Source organism: Carcharhinus amblyrhynchos, unplaced genomic scaffold, assembly GCF_965287045.1.
Source record: "Carcharhinus amblyrhynchos unplaced genomic scaffold, sCarAmb.v2.hapA scaffold_45, whole genome shotgun sequence".
NCBI lineage: Eukaryota > Metazoa > Chordata > Chondrichthyes > Carcharhiniformes > Carcharhinidae > Carcharhinus > Carcharhinus amblyrhynchos.
Window position 1 is genome coordinate 1892159 of NW_027649786.1, and position 17085 is coordinate 1909243.

Below are 17085 nucleotides of genomic sequence, written 5' to 3' on the forward strand. Positions count from 1 at the left end.
TACTTAGAAACTAGTCATTTCCTGCAATGCATAAACTAAATACTCTCTATCCGTTACTGAAATTGAGGCTGATTTCCACTTGCATACGAAACCTGGCCAGGATTTTGCCACGTAACTATCAGTCTTCTTCTTTTGTTGTTTTCTGTGAATGTTGGTCCAGATTTTGCCTGAACACAAGCTGTTTGTTAGCATTCCTATACCTCAATGGGTCTTTGGCCGCCAGCCAATGAATTGATCAAAAACTGTTCGATGAGGCCAATCAGATAGACCCAGCACACAGGGTCAGGACCCACCAGACCCCATCATGTTTATGCCTTACTGCATGTAGCCCACATTCCAGTGCCCAGATAAGGAGACACTGGCTCCCCGCCTTCAGCTCTTTCTTTGGAATAAGTCTCAGGCCAGCTTGGCCACAGGAAATCCTAGCGTGCTTACAACATTGACCAAAAACCTGCTTTGCTTGATTGAAGTTGAATCTCTGAAAGTTATTCGGCTACAGTCGTTCCTCTTGATCCCTGAAGCCACAGGCAAAATAGATCACTTACCCATGACCAAATCAACATGGAAGTGAAAATCAAACTGCAAGACAATCAAATAAATTCATTCAAATTACACAATATCAGTGTTATATCACATACATCACTTAATATATTACATAAAGCATTCCTGTTTACACCACTATAACTGCATTTAACTGTTTGGTTACCTCCGTCTTCCATTTAATAACCCATATTGTTACCATAATTAAATACAACAAGGTGGAAAGATTATTAATTGTTGAAGGCCTTTTAATTTGTACCCTTCAAATAACCAGACCAAATCGCAGAGTTCAAATCAAGGTTGAGGACTGGTTCCAAATCTCGAATCTTTAGTTTCAGACCTAACCTCATCTATCAGATCTCTGGCAAGAATCTCAGCCTTCATCCACCCTTTGACTGAGGCCCCAGTGGTCTTAGTTATCCCTTCAGTTACCTGATTCAATGTTTTTATGAGTCCATCACCCTGTAGGTCTGTGGCAGTGAGTGCATTCTCGGTTCCATAGCCTCCACACTGTCATCCCTTTCTGTGGCAACCCAGGAGGAATAGCCATTCAGTTCAGACAGTTGTACTGAATTAAGTACCGAGTTTTCACTCCCAAACAATCCCCCAATATCGCCCAGTACATCTCATATCTGTGATTCAGGATCAATGCTGTAAGTATTGTTGGTTACCCCTAGAGACACCATTGTCACATCATGTAATAAAGTTTTAGCTTTCCCAGTCCTAACTAACCCATCAGGGGGAGGCTCGACCATGTTTGGACATTGGGTAGGTTTTTGATATCCACAAGTATTAAGCTGGTAATATCTAATATCTCTACAATCAAGTCTTATCTATTACTTGTTTACATAATTCTTGACAATACTGGCCAGGTTCTGTGACATTGAATAAATATCTCCACAAATCCGGTATTTGAATCATATTATATCCTTTGGATAACTAAATTACCCTCTGAGTCTATCTCAACTGATCATCCCAACTCACAGGGTTTGATGAATATGCTCCCCTTAAGCCTTTTTCAAAACTCCATCCTAAGAGGGTGAACACTATACTCCTGTCTCATCCTTTTTTAACCCATCCACCCCCTGGGTCAGCAATTCGAATTGACATGCCTGGTTTTCCTCAGGGTACAAAAACCTCATGCTCTGTCAGTTCCTCCCCATGATGGCTCGATTACTTGTGTTCGATGATTGGTGGGGGTGGCTTGATGCAATATCCAGATATTGAGTTTCTTTATCCACTCTCCTGTTCCTCCGGTGAGTAGCTGAACGTACACCATTCCACGATAGTCATCAGAGTAAACTGGAACCTGTGAAAACATTAATGCTGGTCCCCACCAGACGGGTGGTCATCAGGTTTGTTTGGGTCCTCATACATTTTTAACAGAGTAAAATGCTTCCACTGACTTCCTGTCTTTGTATCTACAAATCTGTACGTATCACCTGTTAGAATTAGTTTGTCCAGTCCATGCCACCACGGTTGGAGACCGCTGCCCTCACGCCCCACCTTTACCATCACCCTTGAGAGCTATTCTTCATTTTTCAATCTGCTGATCTGTCTCCCAATCCTGCATTGCCTGTCAGTCTCTAACTTCTGAATCAAATATAGTTGTTTAATTCTCTCACGTACTCTCGGATCCTGCCTCTAAGTGGCCCTGCATTGCATCCACCCTCTATGATTTGTTAAAGCGGAGGAATCTCTCATGGGGAATTCTTCCACCCACCTGGTAAATTGATCTATAATTACTAGGCAAGATCACTTCCCTTTTGATGAGGGTAGCGGACCTGTAAACTCAATCTGTATCTGATCCCAAGGTCCTCTGGGACGAGGCTGGTGATCGAGTTTAATTTTTATTGCCTTTGCAAGGTTGTACTAGGGACACAAAGTGCATTGCTGGCAAAATTGTGCAGTTTCCCCTCCTATTCCCTTCCAATACCACATACTCCACAGAGAAACCAATTTCAAAACAATTGAAATAAAATCTATTATATCCAATCTAATATATTAATCGAATATATTATAAATCTAATATATTATATCCATTAAATCTAATATATTGTCCTGTCCGGATGTAAATCCCCATTCAGAGTCTTCTGATGCTTCTTGGGGCAACCACTTTCCCCTTCTTTCCTCCACACTCCTTCACTATCTGGGGATGCCCCCGCAACTCTTTCCACTCTTGTCTCATTATTATTCTCAATCACTTCTTTCTCTTCTCTCACCCTCCAGTGGGGCAATCTGTGCAACAAGACAATCCACCCTTTTTGTAAACTCCAGCTTCATCTTCACATGATTTGTGTTCAATTCCATTAATATTAACTGGATTGTGGTCTCTTGATGCTCCTTTCTCCCTGACACTCCCCACCTGCAGATCACCTCACTCAATATCATTCAAAATAACAACATGCATGGACTTCAAATATTCTCCAGCCTTCCATTTATCTGTATCCATCTGATGGATATTCCTTGCCAAGTTTATTAGCTGCTAGGCCCTTAATTGTTCCTGTCCGAATTATTTATCCTTTCAGAATAATTTTGTTCCTTGTTCATTTTTGACAGGTACTGATGCATTTAATTCTGCCCCAATTGTTTTGAAATTGGTTTCTCTATGGAATGTGTGTCAGTGCCTTGATCACTTTGGCCCCATTAACCATTTCATGTCATGTTGTTTGTCAGGTAGTGTGCATGTCTGAGGCCTGCTCTTAAGTGTATAGATACAAGAACTTCCAAACCCTTGAATGGGTTTATTTTGGTCTGGTTTCCTGCATATTAGTTACTTAGTACGTAACTCATCTGCACACTTATGCAGTATCTCAATATCATACCAACACCTTCCTGACTCTCAGGTGATCTTGTCAAAGTCTTTCCTCATCTCTGCAAATATGGTCCAGATACCTCTGGTATTGGTCAGAGTATCAAATTCTGTTCTCTTAAAAAACATAGACAAGGACACAAATATCATCAGGAGAAGGCTACCAATTTTCTAGCCAATTTATACTTTCCTTTCGCTAGAATACACATCAGTGCCAGATCAAAATGTTCCATTGAATTGAATTGCACTCAATCTCCCCGCACCCATTTGCTGTTTAATTTCCGATCTCTATCTTCTACCCTAATCCTATCCAGTTTGCTTCACAACATTTTAAAAACAGAAATCAAACATTTCTATTTGATTCCAGGCAGTTACCATTTTGATTCCTTTTTGTCTTAAATAGCAACATTTTTAAGTTAGCTTGTTAACAGCGCATATGTCAGAATTCTCCCAAAATCAAACAGTGTTGTTGGCTTTCAAATGTCCATTAATACCTATCTGATCTCATCTTCAAAAAAATCTTTGTTCCGACATCCATAGATACCACATAAAGTGTGTATGTTTTCTTAAAATAACTTTAAACGTTTTTTTAATCACCAGTTAGTTTCATTATCCATCAAATAAATCCCACCTCTAATTCCGTCCGACCTGTTCAACTATTGCTCACCCTGTCCTTGGCTTTCCATTCACTCTACTGTAACCTGTCGACAAACAGGGTCACATCAGCTCCCCTATGAGCCTGTTCACTTCCTCACATCTCATCTGCACACCACACACATGGTCCTTCAATGTTCATCTATCCCACTGGGTTACTTTCCTCATCCCTGACTATAGTAATCCGCCTATTTGCCGGCAGGAGCAGGCTTTCCTCTTGAGTCTGCCTCACATCCGACACGGTTTTCAACCTTCCCATATTCAGAATTTGTACCAGAGTGTGTTCTGTGTGCAAAGTTACTTCCCCCAACATTGAGCAAATTGGTTTGCCTACTCTGACTGCCCGTGCTGAATAATCCAGGGGCTTGAATACATCTGGTTAACCCCTGTGGTACCTGCTGATTGTTTATTTGAATAGTATGCTACGGGTTACTTTTGGTCTCCATGCTGCTGGGTTACTACAGCAGTGTAGTAATTCCCATTGTTGTGACAATATATGTGGAATGGTGAGTCAGGTCTGGTAATCCCAGAGCTGGGGATGTTGCTAGATATTGTTTAATAGAAGTGAATGCAAACCTTGCACTCCCCCACCCATTCTGTCTTCTGTAACTCCTTACCAGATGCCCTCCCCAACTTTTTTCCAGATTTGAAATCGGGCTGATGATTGGTACAATATTGGAGCTCTAAAATTAAATTCTCAAATATCTTGAAGCTGCTGCAAATCTTGTTCCATTTGGAGTTCGCTGCCACAGAAAATCCATCCTGCTTGGAGCAGAATGGGTTCATTCATATCTGATCATTCAAAACCTTAAAATCTTTGCTATCTTCCTGTTGTGACTATCAGTCCCGTCGTTAATGCTTATATGCAGCTCACCTTGTTAACGGCACTCAGCTGCAGCCACTTTGGGTGAATCACGTACACGGACAGTCCATGCCAGCGAGAATCACACGGAGGCTCTTCCATTCCACTAAATGACGAAAGATTGTGATGCAGGGCGTGCCGAAAAAACCAGAGCAAATAACTCCCGTTTTCTCACCACTAAGGCACTTAGAACGTTTTTAGAACAAAGAACAACACAGCACGGGAAACAGGCCCTTCGGCCCAACGAGCCCGCGCCACCGTCCCACTGTCTCAGTGTCCTATTCATGATTTTAGTCTACGCCTAATGTGCGAGGATCAGGGAGGTCCAATTTAGGGACAATTTAGTACCCAATCAATCAGCCTAAAAGCACATCTTTGGGGATGTGGGAGGAAACCGGAGCACCCGGAGGAAACCCACGCAACCACGGGGAGAACGTGCAAACTCCCACAGACACAGGCCCAAATCCATGTGTCCGCACAGTAACAGAGATAGTCTCTGAGCTGTCATGTTGCCCTTGAGATGGTCCAGTTTAAGCACACTAACGACATGAAGCAATAGGCAACTCCCGAAGCAACGTCCAAGAGCAGCCCACTACAACCTGCCGCATGCATGCCCCTTGCTGGACTTAAATGCCTGTGGAGACAAAAAATTCATTATTAAACAGGCAAAGACTAACATCCCTGAGGCAAAACGTATTCCCAAGACTACAATGTTTAGTAAGGCCTACTATGTCCCCCTATATGTAGCCCGCTCATGTGGCTGTCTAAGTGACTCTTAAACAACCCTAGCGTGCCTGCTTCTACCACCTTACTCGGCAGTGCATTCCACACCCCCACTACCCTTTGCGTGAAAAACTGCCCTCTAATATTTGTCTTATACCTAGCCCCCCTCACCCTAAGCCCGTGACCCCTCGTTCTATCCATTTCTAATAGCGGAAAAAGCTTACCACCATTTACTTTATCTATCCCCTTCATAATCTTATAAACCTCTATTAGATCCCCCCTCAGCCGACATCTCTCAAGGGAAAACAGCCCAAGTTCATTCAATCTTTCCTCGTAAGACAGCCCTTCCATACCAGGCAGCATCCTGGTAAATCTCCTCTGCACTCTCTCCAGGATCTCTACATCCTTCCGGTAGTACGGCGACCAGAACTGGACGCAGTACTCCAAGTGAGGCCTAACCAACGTTCTATACAACTGCAACATCAGACTCCTACTCTTATATTCTATACCTCTTCCTATGAAGGCTAACATACCATACGTTTTCCTCATCACATTCTGCACCTGCGCCGACACCTTCAGGGACTTGTGCACTTGCACCCCCAGGTCTCTCTGCGTATCTATACTCCGGATAGTTCTACCTTTTATCGTATAACTCCCCTCCACATTATTCCGGCCAAAGTGCATCACCTCGCATTTCTCCGGATTAAATTCCATTTGCCATCTATCTGCCCAATCTACCAGCCTGTCAATGTCCTGTTGCATTGCCAGGCACTGCTCCTCAGTACCCGCCAATCCAACCATCTTAGTGTCATCAGCAAATTTGCTGATCACACCACCTACCTTCCAAGTCATTAATATATACCACAAATAGAAGAGGTCCTAGTACCGAGCCCTGCGGCACACCACTGGTGACAGACCTCCAATTGGAAAAGGAGCCTTCCACTACTACTCGCTGTCTCCTCCTCCCAAGCCAGTTCTCCACCCAGCTACATACCTGGCCTTGTATCCCATGAGCCTTCACCTTTTCTATCAGCCTACCATGAGGGACCTTGTCAAAAGCCTTACTGAAATCCATATAGACGACATCAACGGCTTGTCCTTCGTCAACCGTTTTTGTCACCTCTTCAAAAAATTCCACTAGATTCGTAAGGCACGACCTCCCTGTAACGAAGCCATGCTGCGTATCCCTGATCAGATTGCAGCGCTCCAGATGTTCATACATCCTATCCTTGAGGATCCTCTCCATTAGCTTGCCTATAACTGAAGTCAAGCTCACCGGCCTATAATTCCCTGGGCTATCCCTCTGACCCTTTTTAAACAACGGTACTACATTTGCAATGCGCCAATCCTCTGGGACCTCACCTGTGTCCAAAGAAGAGACAAAGATTTGTGTCAGAGGCCCAGCAATTTCATCCCTCACCTCCCTTAACAGCCTGGGATAGATGCCATCAGGCCCCGGAGATTTATCCGTCTTTATACTGTCTAAAAGTCCCAACACCTCTTCCCTCGTGATGACTATTTCCCTCAACGGATCCTCAAACTCCTCAAGCACAGCACCAGACATCAGGCCCCTCTCCTGCGTGAATACCGACGCAAAGTATTCATTCAGGATCTCCCCCATTCCCCCAGGCTCCGAGCATAGTTCCCCTCCTCTGTCCCTGAGAGGACCAATCTTCCCTCTAACCATCCTTTTATTTCTGACATAGGAGTAAAATGCCTTAGGATTTTCTTTAATCCTACCCGCCAAAGCCATTTCGTGGCCCCTTTTTGCCTTTCTGATGCCCCTTTTAAGTTCTCTCCTACATTCTCTGTATTCTTCTAACGCTATCTCTGTCCTCAAATGCCTAGATCTAATGTACGCCTCCCTCTTCCTCCTGACCAGGTCCTCAATATCCCTAGTTACCCACGGCTCTCTAATCCTACCCTTCCCATCCTTCCTCTTGACCGGCACATGTCTTTCCTGCAAAGATTTTAGTTTTCCCTTGAGAGACTCCCACATACCCAGCGTCGACCTGCCATCAAACAGCTTACCCCAGTCCGTATCTTTAAGATCCTGCCTAATCCGGTTGTATCTAGCCCTCCCCCAGTTTAACACCCTCCCCTTAGGACAGGCTTCATCTTTATCCATTGATATCTTAAACCAGACAGAGTTGTGGTCACTGTTAGCCACCTGCTCTCCTACTTCAACGTCAACCACCTGCCCAGGCTCATTCCCCAGAACCAAGTCCAGTATAGCCCCCTCTCTGGTCGGGCTATCCACATACTGCTCCAGGGATCCTTCCATTACACACTGTACAAATTCCTCCCCGTCAGCACCCTCTGATCTCGGCACCTTCCAGTCTACCCCAGGGAGATTAAAATCTCCCACTACCACCACCCTATTCTTCCTGCACTTATCTAGAATGTCCCTGCTTATCCCTTCTTCCACAGCCCTCGGGCTGTTGGGCGGTCTGTAGTACACACCCAACATAGAAACATCTCCCTTCCTATTCCTCAACTCCACCCATAGCGACTCGATTCCTATATCCTCTATACCTCCCTCCCTCTGCACTGCTATGATGCAATCCTTAACTAACAACGCCACTCCCCCACCTCTCAGCGACCCACCCCTATCACGCCTGAAGCACTTATACCCGGGAACATTCAACTGCCAGTCCTGCCCTTCCTTTAACCAAGTCTCTGTCACCGCCACCACTTCCAACTTCCTTTTGAACATTATTGCCTTCAGTTCATCTGTTTGCCAGTCACACTCCTAGCATTGAAACACATGCACCGAAGACCCTCAGAAACAATCCGATCCTTCTTCCTACCCTCCGGGCTTACCCTATCCCCAATCCCAGTTCCGTCCACATCCCCACCCCCCCTCCATATTAGTTTAAACCCTGCCGAAACACTCCAGCTAACCTTCCAGCTAAGATATGCACACCCTTCCCAGTTAACTGTACCCCATCCCTCTTGTATATTTGCCCCTCTTTCATAAAGACTTCCCAGTGGTCTACGAATCTAAAACCCTCTGCCCTACACCAATCCTTCAACCACGCATTTAGTTGGAGTATCTCATTATTTCTAGCCCTGCTAGCCCCAGGCACCGGCAGCAGCCCAGAGAACGCCACCCTGGAGGCCCTACATTTCAGCTTAGCCCCCAACTCCCTGAACTGCCTACGTATGTCCCCCCTGCACTTTGTTCCTACATCCTTCTCTCCTACGTGCACTATCACATCAGACTCGGTCCCTCCACCCTTCAAAATTCCCTCTACCCTTTCTGAAACATCCTGTACCCCTGCTCCAGGGAGGCAGACTACCATCCTAGAGTCCCGCTTTTGCCCACAGAACCGCCTGTCAATCCCTTTGACTCTCCCATCCCCCACTACTATCTCACACCCTGCACTCTTCCCTTCCTCCGAGGTATTCTGATCTCCCTCCCTTGCCTTCTCTACCCCAGCTGTCACCCCACCCTTGATATTCCGGGGTAATTCCTCCGGGGTGGTCCTAGTGCTATGACTCCTTTTCTTTTTGCTCTTCCTAACTGTAACCCATCCATCTCTCCTCCTAGGTCCTGGTATCTGCTCAGTGTTACTGTCCCTATCTATTATTTCCTCATTTTCCCTAACTAAAAACATATCCTCCAGCCTCAGTTCCAGCTGCCTCACCCGGGCCCTTAATCTCTGCACCTCTAGACATTTCCCGCATATGTGGGCTTTCGGGAGATGTGCTGTCTCCAGAAATGTCCACATATGACAACGAACACAGTGAACACGTGTAACCCTAGACCCTGCCATTATGTTTGCCCCCGATTAAGGTGTCCTATTAATTCCTGTTACCGAGCCTACGCTCGGCCAAGCCCAGTGAGCTTAAGCCCTTTTACCTCTCACTCTGCTTCCCGCCTCACTCCGCTGCCCGCTATCTACCTTGGCCTTCTTTTTATACTCCCGCGCTCCCTTCCCAGCAGCCCCCGCGCCTATCTCCCGCTACGGAGCGCCAAAATAAACAAAAACCCTCCCGAACTAGAATTAAGTCAAAATGCAGTAATTACAATGCAGCACACTCACCAAAAGGCAGCCACTCGTCGAAATCACAGCTCCAGAGAACAGTTTGTACCCATACTGTTGAACATTTTCATTTTGCACTCATCAGGACAACACAAGAATGTCACAAATACTTGCCTTTTTTGAATTTTAGCAAAAACTGTAACTTCCCTGGTGTATTCTCCATGGCAATGCCTCAACCAATCAGAGTTTCTTTGCCAACCAATCAGCAAAACTTTCTCTTTTGCAGCACAAATTGTTGTTCCCTTTGGAAATTTGATACTCTTGCACTTATCCTGATGAGTGCAAGATGAAAAGCTTTGATAGCATGTCTCTTTATTCAGCAATGTTCATGTATGTATTTCTTCGAATCCTGGCCTGGTAACATCAAATAAAAATCGACACTTTGAGTTCATAACACAATACAATGTGACTGATTGAGTTTGTTAATTTCAGTTTAAGATTGTGCACCCAGATTTGGAAATAATTTTGAATTACATTTAATGATTCAGAGTCTTAGGCCAGTCTTGTGTGGAGGATTCACTGTCACTCTCCTCCAAAGAGTGATATTTCAGAAAGACAGTGGTGAAGGATAGAACTGGAGCCAATCTTTACACACTTTTATCTGCATTTACTTACAGAATTTCACATTAAAAGCATGTGCCTCCAAACACAACAATGACAGTTTCAGTCTGTATCTATTTATTCCTCTTTTGAACAAATCTAAACAATGAAGTGTCCCATTTGAACAAATTTGATCAAAGTGCCAAAACTTTAAATTATTTTACCTGGACTGATGTTGCACTGAGACACCACCCTTCCACATCTCTCCCACAGTCCCCACGTGCTTTCTCTCCTACACTTCCTGCACTTCTACCTCCGCACTCCCTCCCCACCTCCACCCCCACTCCACAGCTTTGGTGATGGAAGGCCTCAAGTGTACCAGTGGGTAGGTGTGCACCTCATCCTTGAGGGCCACCCAGGCACAGATGTAGCTGTGGAAGAGAGGCAGGCAGTTACACCAAATGATCCCATTGACTGCTCACTGCCTGGACCTGTTAATGGTCACCTTTACCAGGCCCAGGAACAGACCAATAAGGAGATCCTCTGCCCGCTCTCCTCAGCACCGTGTGCTCAAAGATCAGGAGAGTGGGGCTGAAGTGCAGCCAGAAATTGAGCAGCAGCCCCTTCAGATAATGGAAGAGGAGCTGGAATCTCTCACACTCGATAGAAATATTAAACACAGACTCCTCCAGGTTACAGAAATTACAGGCAGCCTGGGAATCACTTGATTTCACTCTCCATTGCACGGGACTGCTGTGTGTAACACCCTTCAACCCAACATTGAGGAGAATTGTTTGATAGAGCAGACGCAGCACGGTTTCGTTAAGGGGAAGTCGTATCTGACGAATTTATGGGAATTCTATGAGGATGTGTCTAGTGCAGTGGATAGAGGACAACCGGTGGATGTGGTGTTTCTCGATTTTCAGAAGGCGTTTGATAAGGTGCTGTACAAAAGGTTGTTACAGAAGGTTAGGGGGCATGGAGTTGGGGGTTGGGTGTTCGCGTGGATAGGGGATTGGCTGTCAAATAGGAGGCAGAGAGTGGGGGTCAATGGGTGCTACTCAGATTGGCGGTTGGTGACTAGTGGAGTGCCCCGGGGATCGGTGCTGGGGCCTCATCTATTTACCATTTACATAGATGGTCTGGAAGAGGGAACCGAGTGTGAGGTGTCGAAATTTGCTGATGACACAAAGATTGGTGGAACGGCAAATTGTGCGGAGGGTGTGGAAAGTCTGCAGAAGGATCTAGATAGGCTGAGCGAGTGGATGAGGACCTGGCAGATGGAATACAATGTTGGCAAGTGTGAGGTTATCCACTTTGGTAGGAATAATGGTCCGAAGGACTACTACTTACAGGGCGAAAAGCTGCAGCATGCGATGGTGCAGAGGGACCTGGGGGTCCTTGTGCATGATTGGGAAAAACCCAGCCTACAGGTGCAGCAGGTGGTCAGGAAGGCGAATGGGATGCTGGCCTTCATTGCGAGGGGGATTGAATATAAAAGTAGGGAGGTCTTGCTGCAGCTGTATAGGGCACTGGTGAGGCCGCAGCTGGAGTACTGTGTGCAGTTTTGGTCGCTGCACCTGCGCAAGGATATTTTGGCCTTGGAGGGAGTGCAGAGGAGGTTCACTAGGCTGATACCGGAATTGAGGGGGTTGAGCTATGAGGAGAGGCTGAATAAATTGGGCTTGTACTCGTTAGAGTTTAGAAGGATGAGGGGAGATCTCATTGAGACGTATAAGATGATGAAAGGGATGGATAGAATAGAGGGGGAGAGGTTCTTCCCACTCAGAAAGGACAACAGGACTGGAGGGCACAGCCTCAATATAAAGGGGGGGGCAGTTTAGAACGGAGTTGAGGAGGAACTTCTTCACTCAAAGGGTGGTGAATCTCTGGAATTCTCTGCCCGTTGAAGTGATTAAGGCTTCCTCGCTCAATATATTTAAGCCGCGGGTAGATAGGTTTTTGGTAGGCAAGGGGATTAAGGGTTATGGGGAGAAGGCGGGAAAGTGGAACTGAGCCACTTCAGATCAGCCATGATTTTGTTGAATGGCGGGGCAGGCTCGAAGGGCTAGATGGCCTACTCCTGCTCCCATTTCTTATGTTCTTACGTTCTTAAATCCCCGATGGACAGAAGGAGGATCTCTCAAGGGTCACACTGGGAGACCCTGCCTCCTCCGGACAACAGGACAGAATGCCACAGAGTGTCTGGATGGGCAATGAGATCGAGGGAGTGGAAGCTGTGCAAGAGCAGCCCGTACAGGAAACCCCTCTGGGCAGAGTGGAATGGCAGAGAGGGGATTTACCCTCAATCAGACACTCCGGAACCATGGACAAGAGCTGGATTGGCCAACAAAATGTGCCCTGAATCTGATGTCCACAATATTGATGATCCACCGTCAAACTCTTTCTCCTGATCCAGGTGGGATTGGTCAGGGTGGATCCTGTGGGTCAGCACAGTGCCCAGGTGAGCAGACATGGTCCTGACAAAGATCCTGTAGTCTGTGCTGAGGAGGGAGACTGGGCACCACTTCATAAACAGGAGGAGATCGCCCCTCTTGGGCAGGAGGACAATAATGGAGAGGAACATTTCTCCGGTCACAAGATTTTCCCTCAGGACCCGTGTGTAGTCTCCCTGCCCACCCCCCAGGACATCCCAGAACCTGCTCTATGGTCAGCTTGTCCAGCCCCGGGGACTTGCCCCTCGAGAGCCGGTCAGGGACACTGGTCAGCTCAGTCAGGCTAAGGGGGACCCTCTGCACTGACCTTCAACAGATCCTCCCACAAACCTCTGTCAGTATCATCACTGGACAGATCCAGAGAGAAGAGAGCTCGGGAGTAGGCTGGGGCCTCAACGCTGATACTCTCCGATTCAAGACCAGGGATCCGTCATTGTGCAGCAGCCCCAGGAGCTGCTTACGGAGTCGCTGCCTTTTTTCCAGTGAGTAGAAGATGGGGAGACAAGGTCCAGGTTCTGAAGGAACCAGATCTGTGATCTCACAAACACATCACAGAATTCGATAACCTGCTGCGCTCTCAGAGCGCCGTTCTTCTCTCCGTACACCTTCCACGGGGCCGGATCCTTGTTGTGGGGCTTCTAGGATGCTTTGCTCGTTAATGTCGTTATAATCACCATTCCCCTTAAATAGCCAGACAAAGTCACAGAATGGTTCAAAATGATTTATTGAAGACTACAGCAATTGGACCCTCTTTAGACGATAAAGGCGAGACAGAGTTCAGAATTTAGAAATACCCAAGCAGTTATAGTTTCAAATTTGATTACAAGTAATTAACATCGACCAATCAATGTACAGGAGTTATCTCTATCCACTCACAGTTACAGATTAAGGTTACATCATTCATAAGATACAGATATTTAAACAAATCACAATCACATTACGCTTGCTTAATTGTAATATCCAATCAGAGTTAAGTTTCGATTGTAGGTTATTGTTCCAACTATCTTTGGACACTCCAGCTGTGTCTGAATGTGAGAACACAAATCAATCCTCCCATTCCAAATGTCTGCTTCAATGGCCTCTCCCAGACAAAGGCATCCTCCTCCCCTTCTGTTTATATGAAAGGTCTGTAACTCAGACACTCGGCCTTTGCCTGGCAACAGCAGCTTACTATCCTGATATGCATGTCTCTGCTGTTAAACTGTGTGCAGGCTTTTTTGTGGTTTAACCTTTCACTGGACACAGTTATTAATATGGCTGCTATTCACCTCTATAATTATTAGTATGGGTACTATTCCCCCTCAGTCCTCAACTCAGAGTGAACTCCAGGTCGAGCACCTCCTGCTCCCACCCCTCGATCCTGGCCTTCTGTCCCCTCATTGAACCCCTCCCAGTCTCCCGACAGAAGATGTGAACCTTCTGCGAGACGTCAGCTCCAACCATCGGTTGAGGGTCAGCTGGACTTTGCCACGAGCTGTCAGCTAGGAATTCCCAGAATTCCCTGAGGGAGATGAGGGGGAGTCCCCCACTGACGATGGACTCTAAATCCTCCTCGGTGCCCTCCACTAAGTCCCAGTCCTCCTCAGTCTTCTCACTATCAGTGACCACCAGCCCTCACCCCAGTCATACCAGCCTCTGTCACCATCCCACCCCCAGGATCGAGGGCAGAGAGCCCCTCCCTGGGCTGCTCTGGAGGTTCTGGGTCAGAGAGTGACAGTGGATCTGGGCTCCGCTCCACCTCAGGCACCGGCTCACACAGTGACTGAGGGAAAAGCTCTAACCCCAGAACAAGCAACCCCAGGTTTAAAATCAGAGATGGAGAAAGGGGGCTTTCCCCCTATCCCACCCCCCCAACCGAGTGACCCAGTGTGTGGCACCTTCCCCTCCCCCACCCAGTGACCCAGTGTGTGGGGCCTTCCCCTCCCCCACCCAGTGACCCAGTGTGTGGGGCCTTCCCCTCCCCCACCCAGTGACCCAGTGTGTGGGGCCTTCCCCTCCCCCACCCAGTGACCCAGTGTGTGGGGCCTTCCCCTCCCCCACCCAGTGACCCAGTGTGTGGGGTCTTCCCCTCCCCCACCCAGTGACCCAGTGTGTGGGGCCTTCCCCTCTCCCACCCAGTGACCCAGTGTGTGGGGCCTTCCCCTCCCCCACCCAGTGACCCAGTGTGTGGGGCCTTCCCCTCCCCCACCCAGTGACCCAGTGTGTGGGGTCTTTTTAATCGATTCCTCGATCAGGCCGAGCAGGTCCTGGGGGATATCAGCCCGTGTCCGGGTGGGCTCAGCCTCATCGACCTCGCCCGTCCCAGCCTCCAGTGTGTCCGACTTGGTGACGAGTGACTGGATTATATCGAGTGGATCCTCCGGCCCTCCCTCAGACAGGGGTCCTCACACATCCCCGGGAGGTACAGGCCGGACCGGAGGGATCTGCCTCACCCTCCCGAGGAATGGACGGCCCCCGCTGACAGTGTGTGATAATGGGAGGGGGGCAGGATCTGCGAAGGACCCCAACTCCTCTTCCACAGAGGGACAAACCCCACCCCCACCCCCACCTACAAGAAACTGTCTTTATTTGGATGAAGGGTTAAAACCCTCATCCTCCTGGATTGTTACTGTCCGGGGACAGATTTTCAGGGGTTCTGTGTTTTTACCCCCATCAGTGTTACATGGACAGAAGAAAGGATAGAGTTTCTCAGTGAATGTACCAGTGAAAGTGTAGATATGGGACTTGTTATCCGAGTTATAAAAAGACACCTTCCCTCCCTCATAATCCAGACAGACTCGAATCTTTCTCGGATTCACACTCAGATCTAAACGTTTAGCACAAGCCCAGTATTTATTCCCCTCTCTCAGTGCCATTGCCCAGTATCCGTTATCTGGACTGATGGTGATGTCCTCCTTCCTACTGATGGATTCCTTGGCCACACCCACATCCCAGTCAGTCTTGTTTCCCACCTCCACCTCCCAGGAATGTTTTCCTGATGTGAATCTTTCTGATCCCAGGACATCGACATAGCGATCAAATCTCTCCGGATTGTTAGGGAGTTGCTGCCGTTTCCCGGTGTTTCTCACGGTGCTCAGGTCCTCAGACAGGAGAAGTTTAGGATGGGCTGTATTAGGGTCGAAGGTGACTGGAGCTGGGAACAGATGGACACGGATAAAATGTTAGTCAGACTCACTGTAACTTTCACAGCCGGTTAGTGATTGGGAAAATCAGCAATGATCCAGAATTAGAAATTCATCCCCCGGGGAAGAGTTTAAACAGCGCACAGGGGAAAGGGGAAGACACTGCCCGGGGGGAAGGTTTTACCCGGACACCACACCCTGCAGTGAGGCTGAGGAAACCCCGTAACTGAAAGAGAGAGAAAAATGGAGACAGGCTGGGGGGGCGGGGTCAGACTGGGGGCGGAGCCACAGTAAGGGGCGGGGCTACTCGGGGCGGGTGCAGGTTGGGGGCTGGCCTCAGTAGGGGGCGTGGCATGGCCAGGGGCGGGTCAATGCTGGAGGTGGGGTCGGAGGGAGTCTGGGGGCGGGGTCAGGGTGGGGGCGGGGCCAGGCCCCTGGAGAACTGAATGAGGGATCTGTAAAAACGATGGAAGAGAAACAGAGAGAGAGACAGAGCGACAGGCAGAGAGAGGGGGGCTCGTCTGCTGGTGACACGAATGCGACCCCTGAAGGTGCCTCCCCTCCTGTGTCCTGATGCGACCCGGAGGGACCTGCCATCCTGTCCAATGGCTGCAAGAGAGAGAAAGCTGGACTGGGAGAACAGGGACATGAAACACAGAGAGAGACAGAGAGAGAGAGACAGAGACAGAGAGAGAGAGACGGAGAGAGAGACGGAGTGAAGGCAACATCAGGTTGTTACAGAAACAAGCAGCCACACTTGGACCGTGCTGAATACAAGAGACGGATTAAAGAGCGAGAGAGTCAAGTCAATGGTGGTTTAGTCTGTGCCGTGTCCCCGGGGCTGGTTGGAGAAGTGAGTGTTCCTCAGTTTGAGGGATAGTGAGTTAGAAACCGGACAGTCCGGCAGCCCCTGTTAGAAGCCCCTGATCCACCAAAACCTGTGGCTCCCCTTGTACAGCGGAGGGAAACTCCAGTCACTGATGACGGGGCCCCACCGAGGGGGCAGCGAGAGGGGAAGCGCTTTAAACCCGGGGAAAAGCAGATCATCCCGACCTGTTTCAATTGTGGGGGAAGTGGACAGTTTGTCCGAGAGTGGAGGAAACCAATGAAGGGCCAGAGTCAGGGGACTCGGAGTCAAGAGACACCCGAGAAAAACACCCCGAGTTTCCAGAAATCCCACAGATGAATGAAATGGTGTCAGCACGAAAACACTCCCCAGGGTCAGGTCCATGTGGCCCAGGGAGAGGGTGTCCTGGGAAATTCAGCAGGAAGGGACTGTACCCAGCCTGAGTATCCTTGTCCACTCAGGTATGATGAGTGTGATAGA

The 17085-nt window shown here is 48.1% G+C and overlaps 1 protein-coding gene across 1 annotated transcript in view; it reads right to left on the bottom strand.

Moving 5' to 3' along the window:
* Positions 1-15200: 15200 nt before the first annotated feature.
* LOC145337267 (E3 ubiquitin-protein ligase TRIM39-like) overlaps positions 15201-17085 on the bottom strand; it is an 80787-nt gene continuing 78902 nt past the window's right edge. Inside the window, exon 13 of the mRNA XM_080182056.1 lies at positions 15201-15769. Coding sequence (XP_080038182.1) covers positions 15201-15769 — 569 coding nt within the window. The remainder of the gene's footprint in view (positions 15770-17085) is intronic.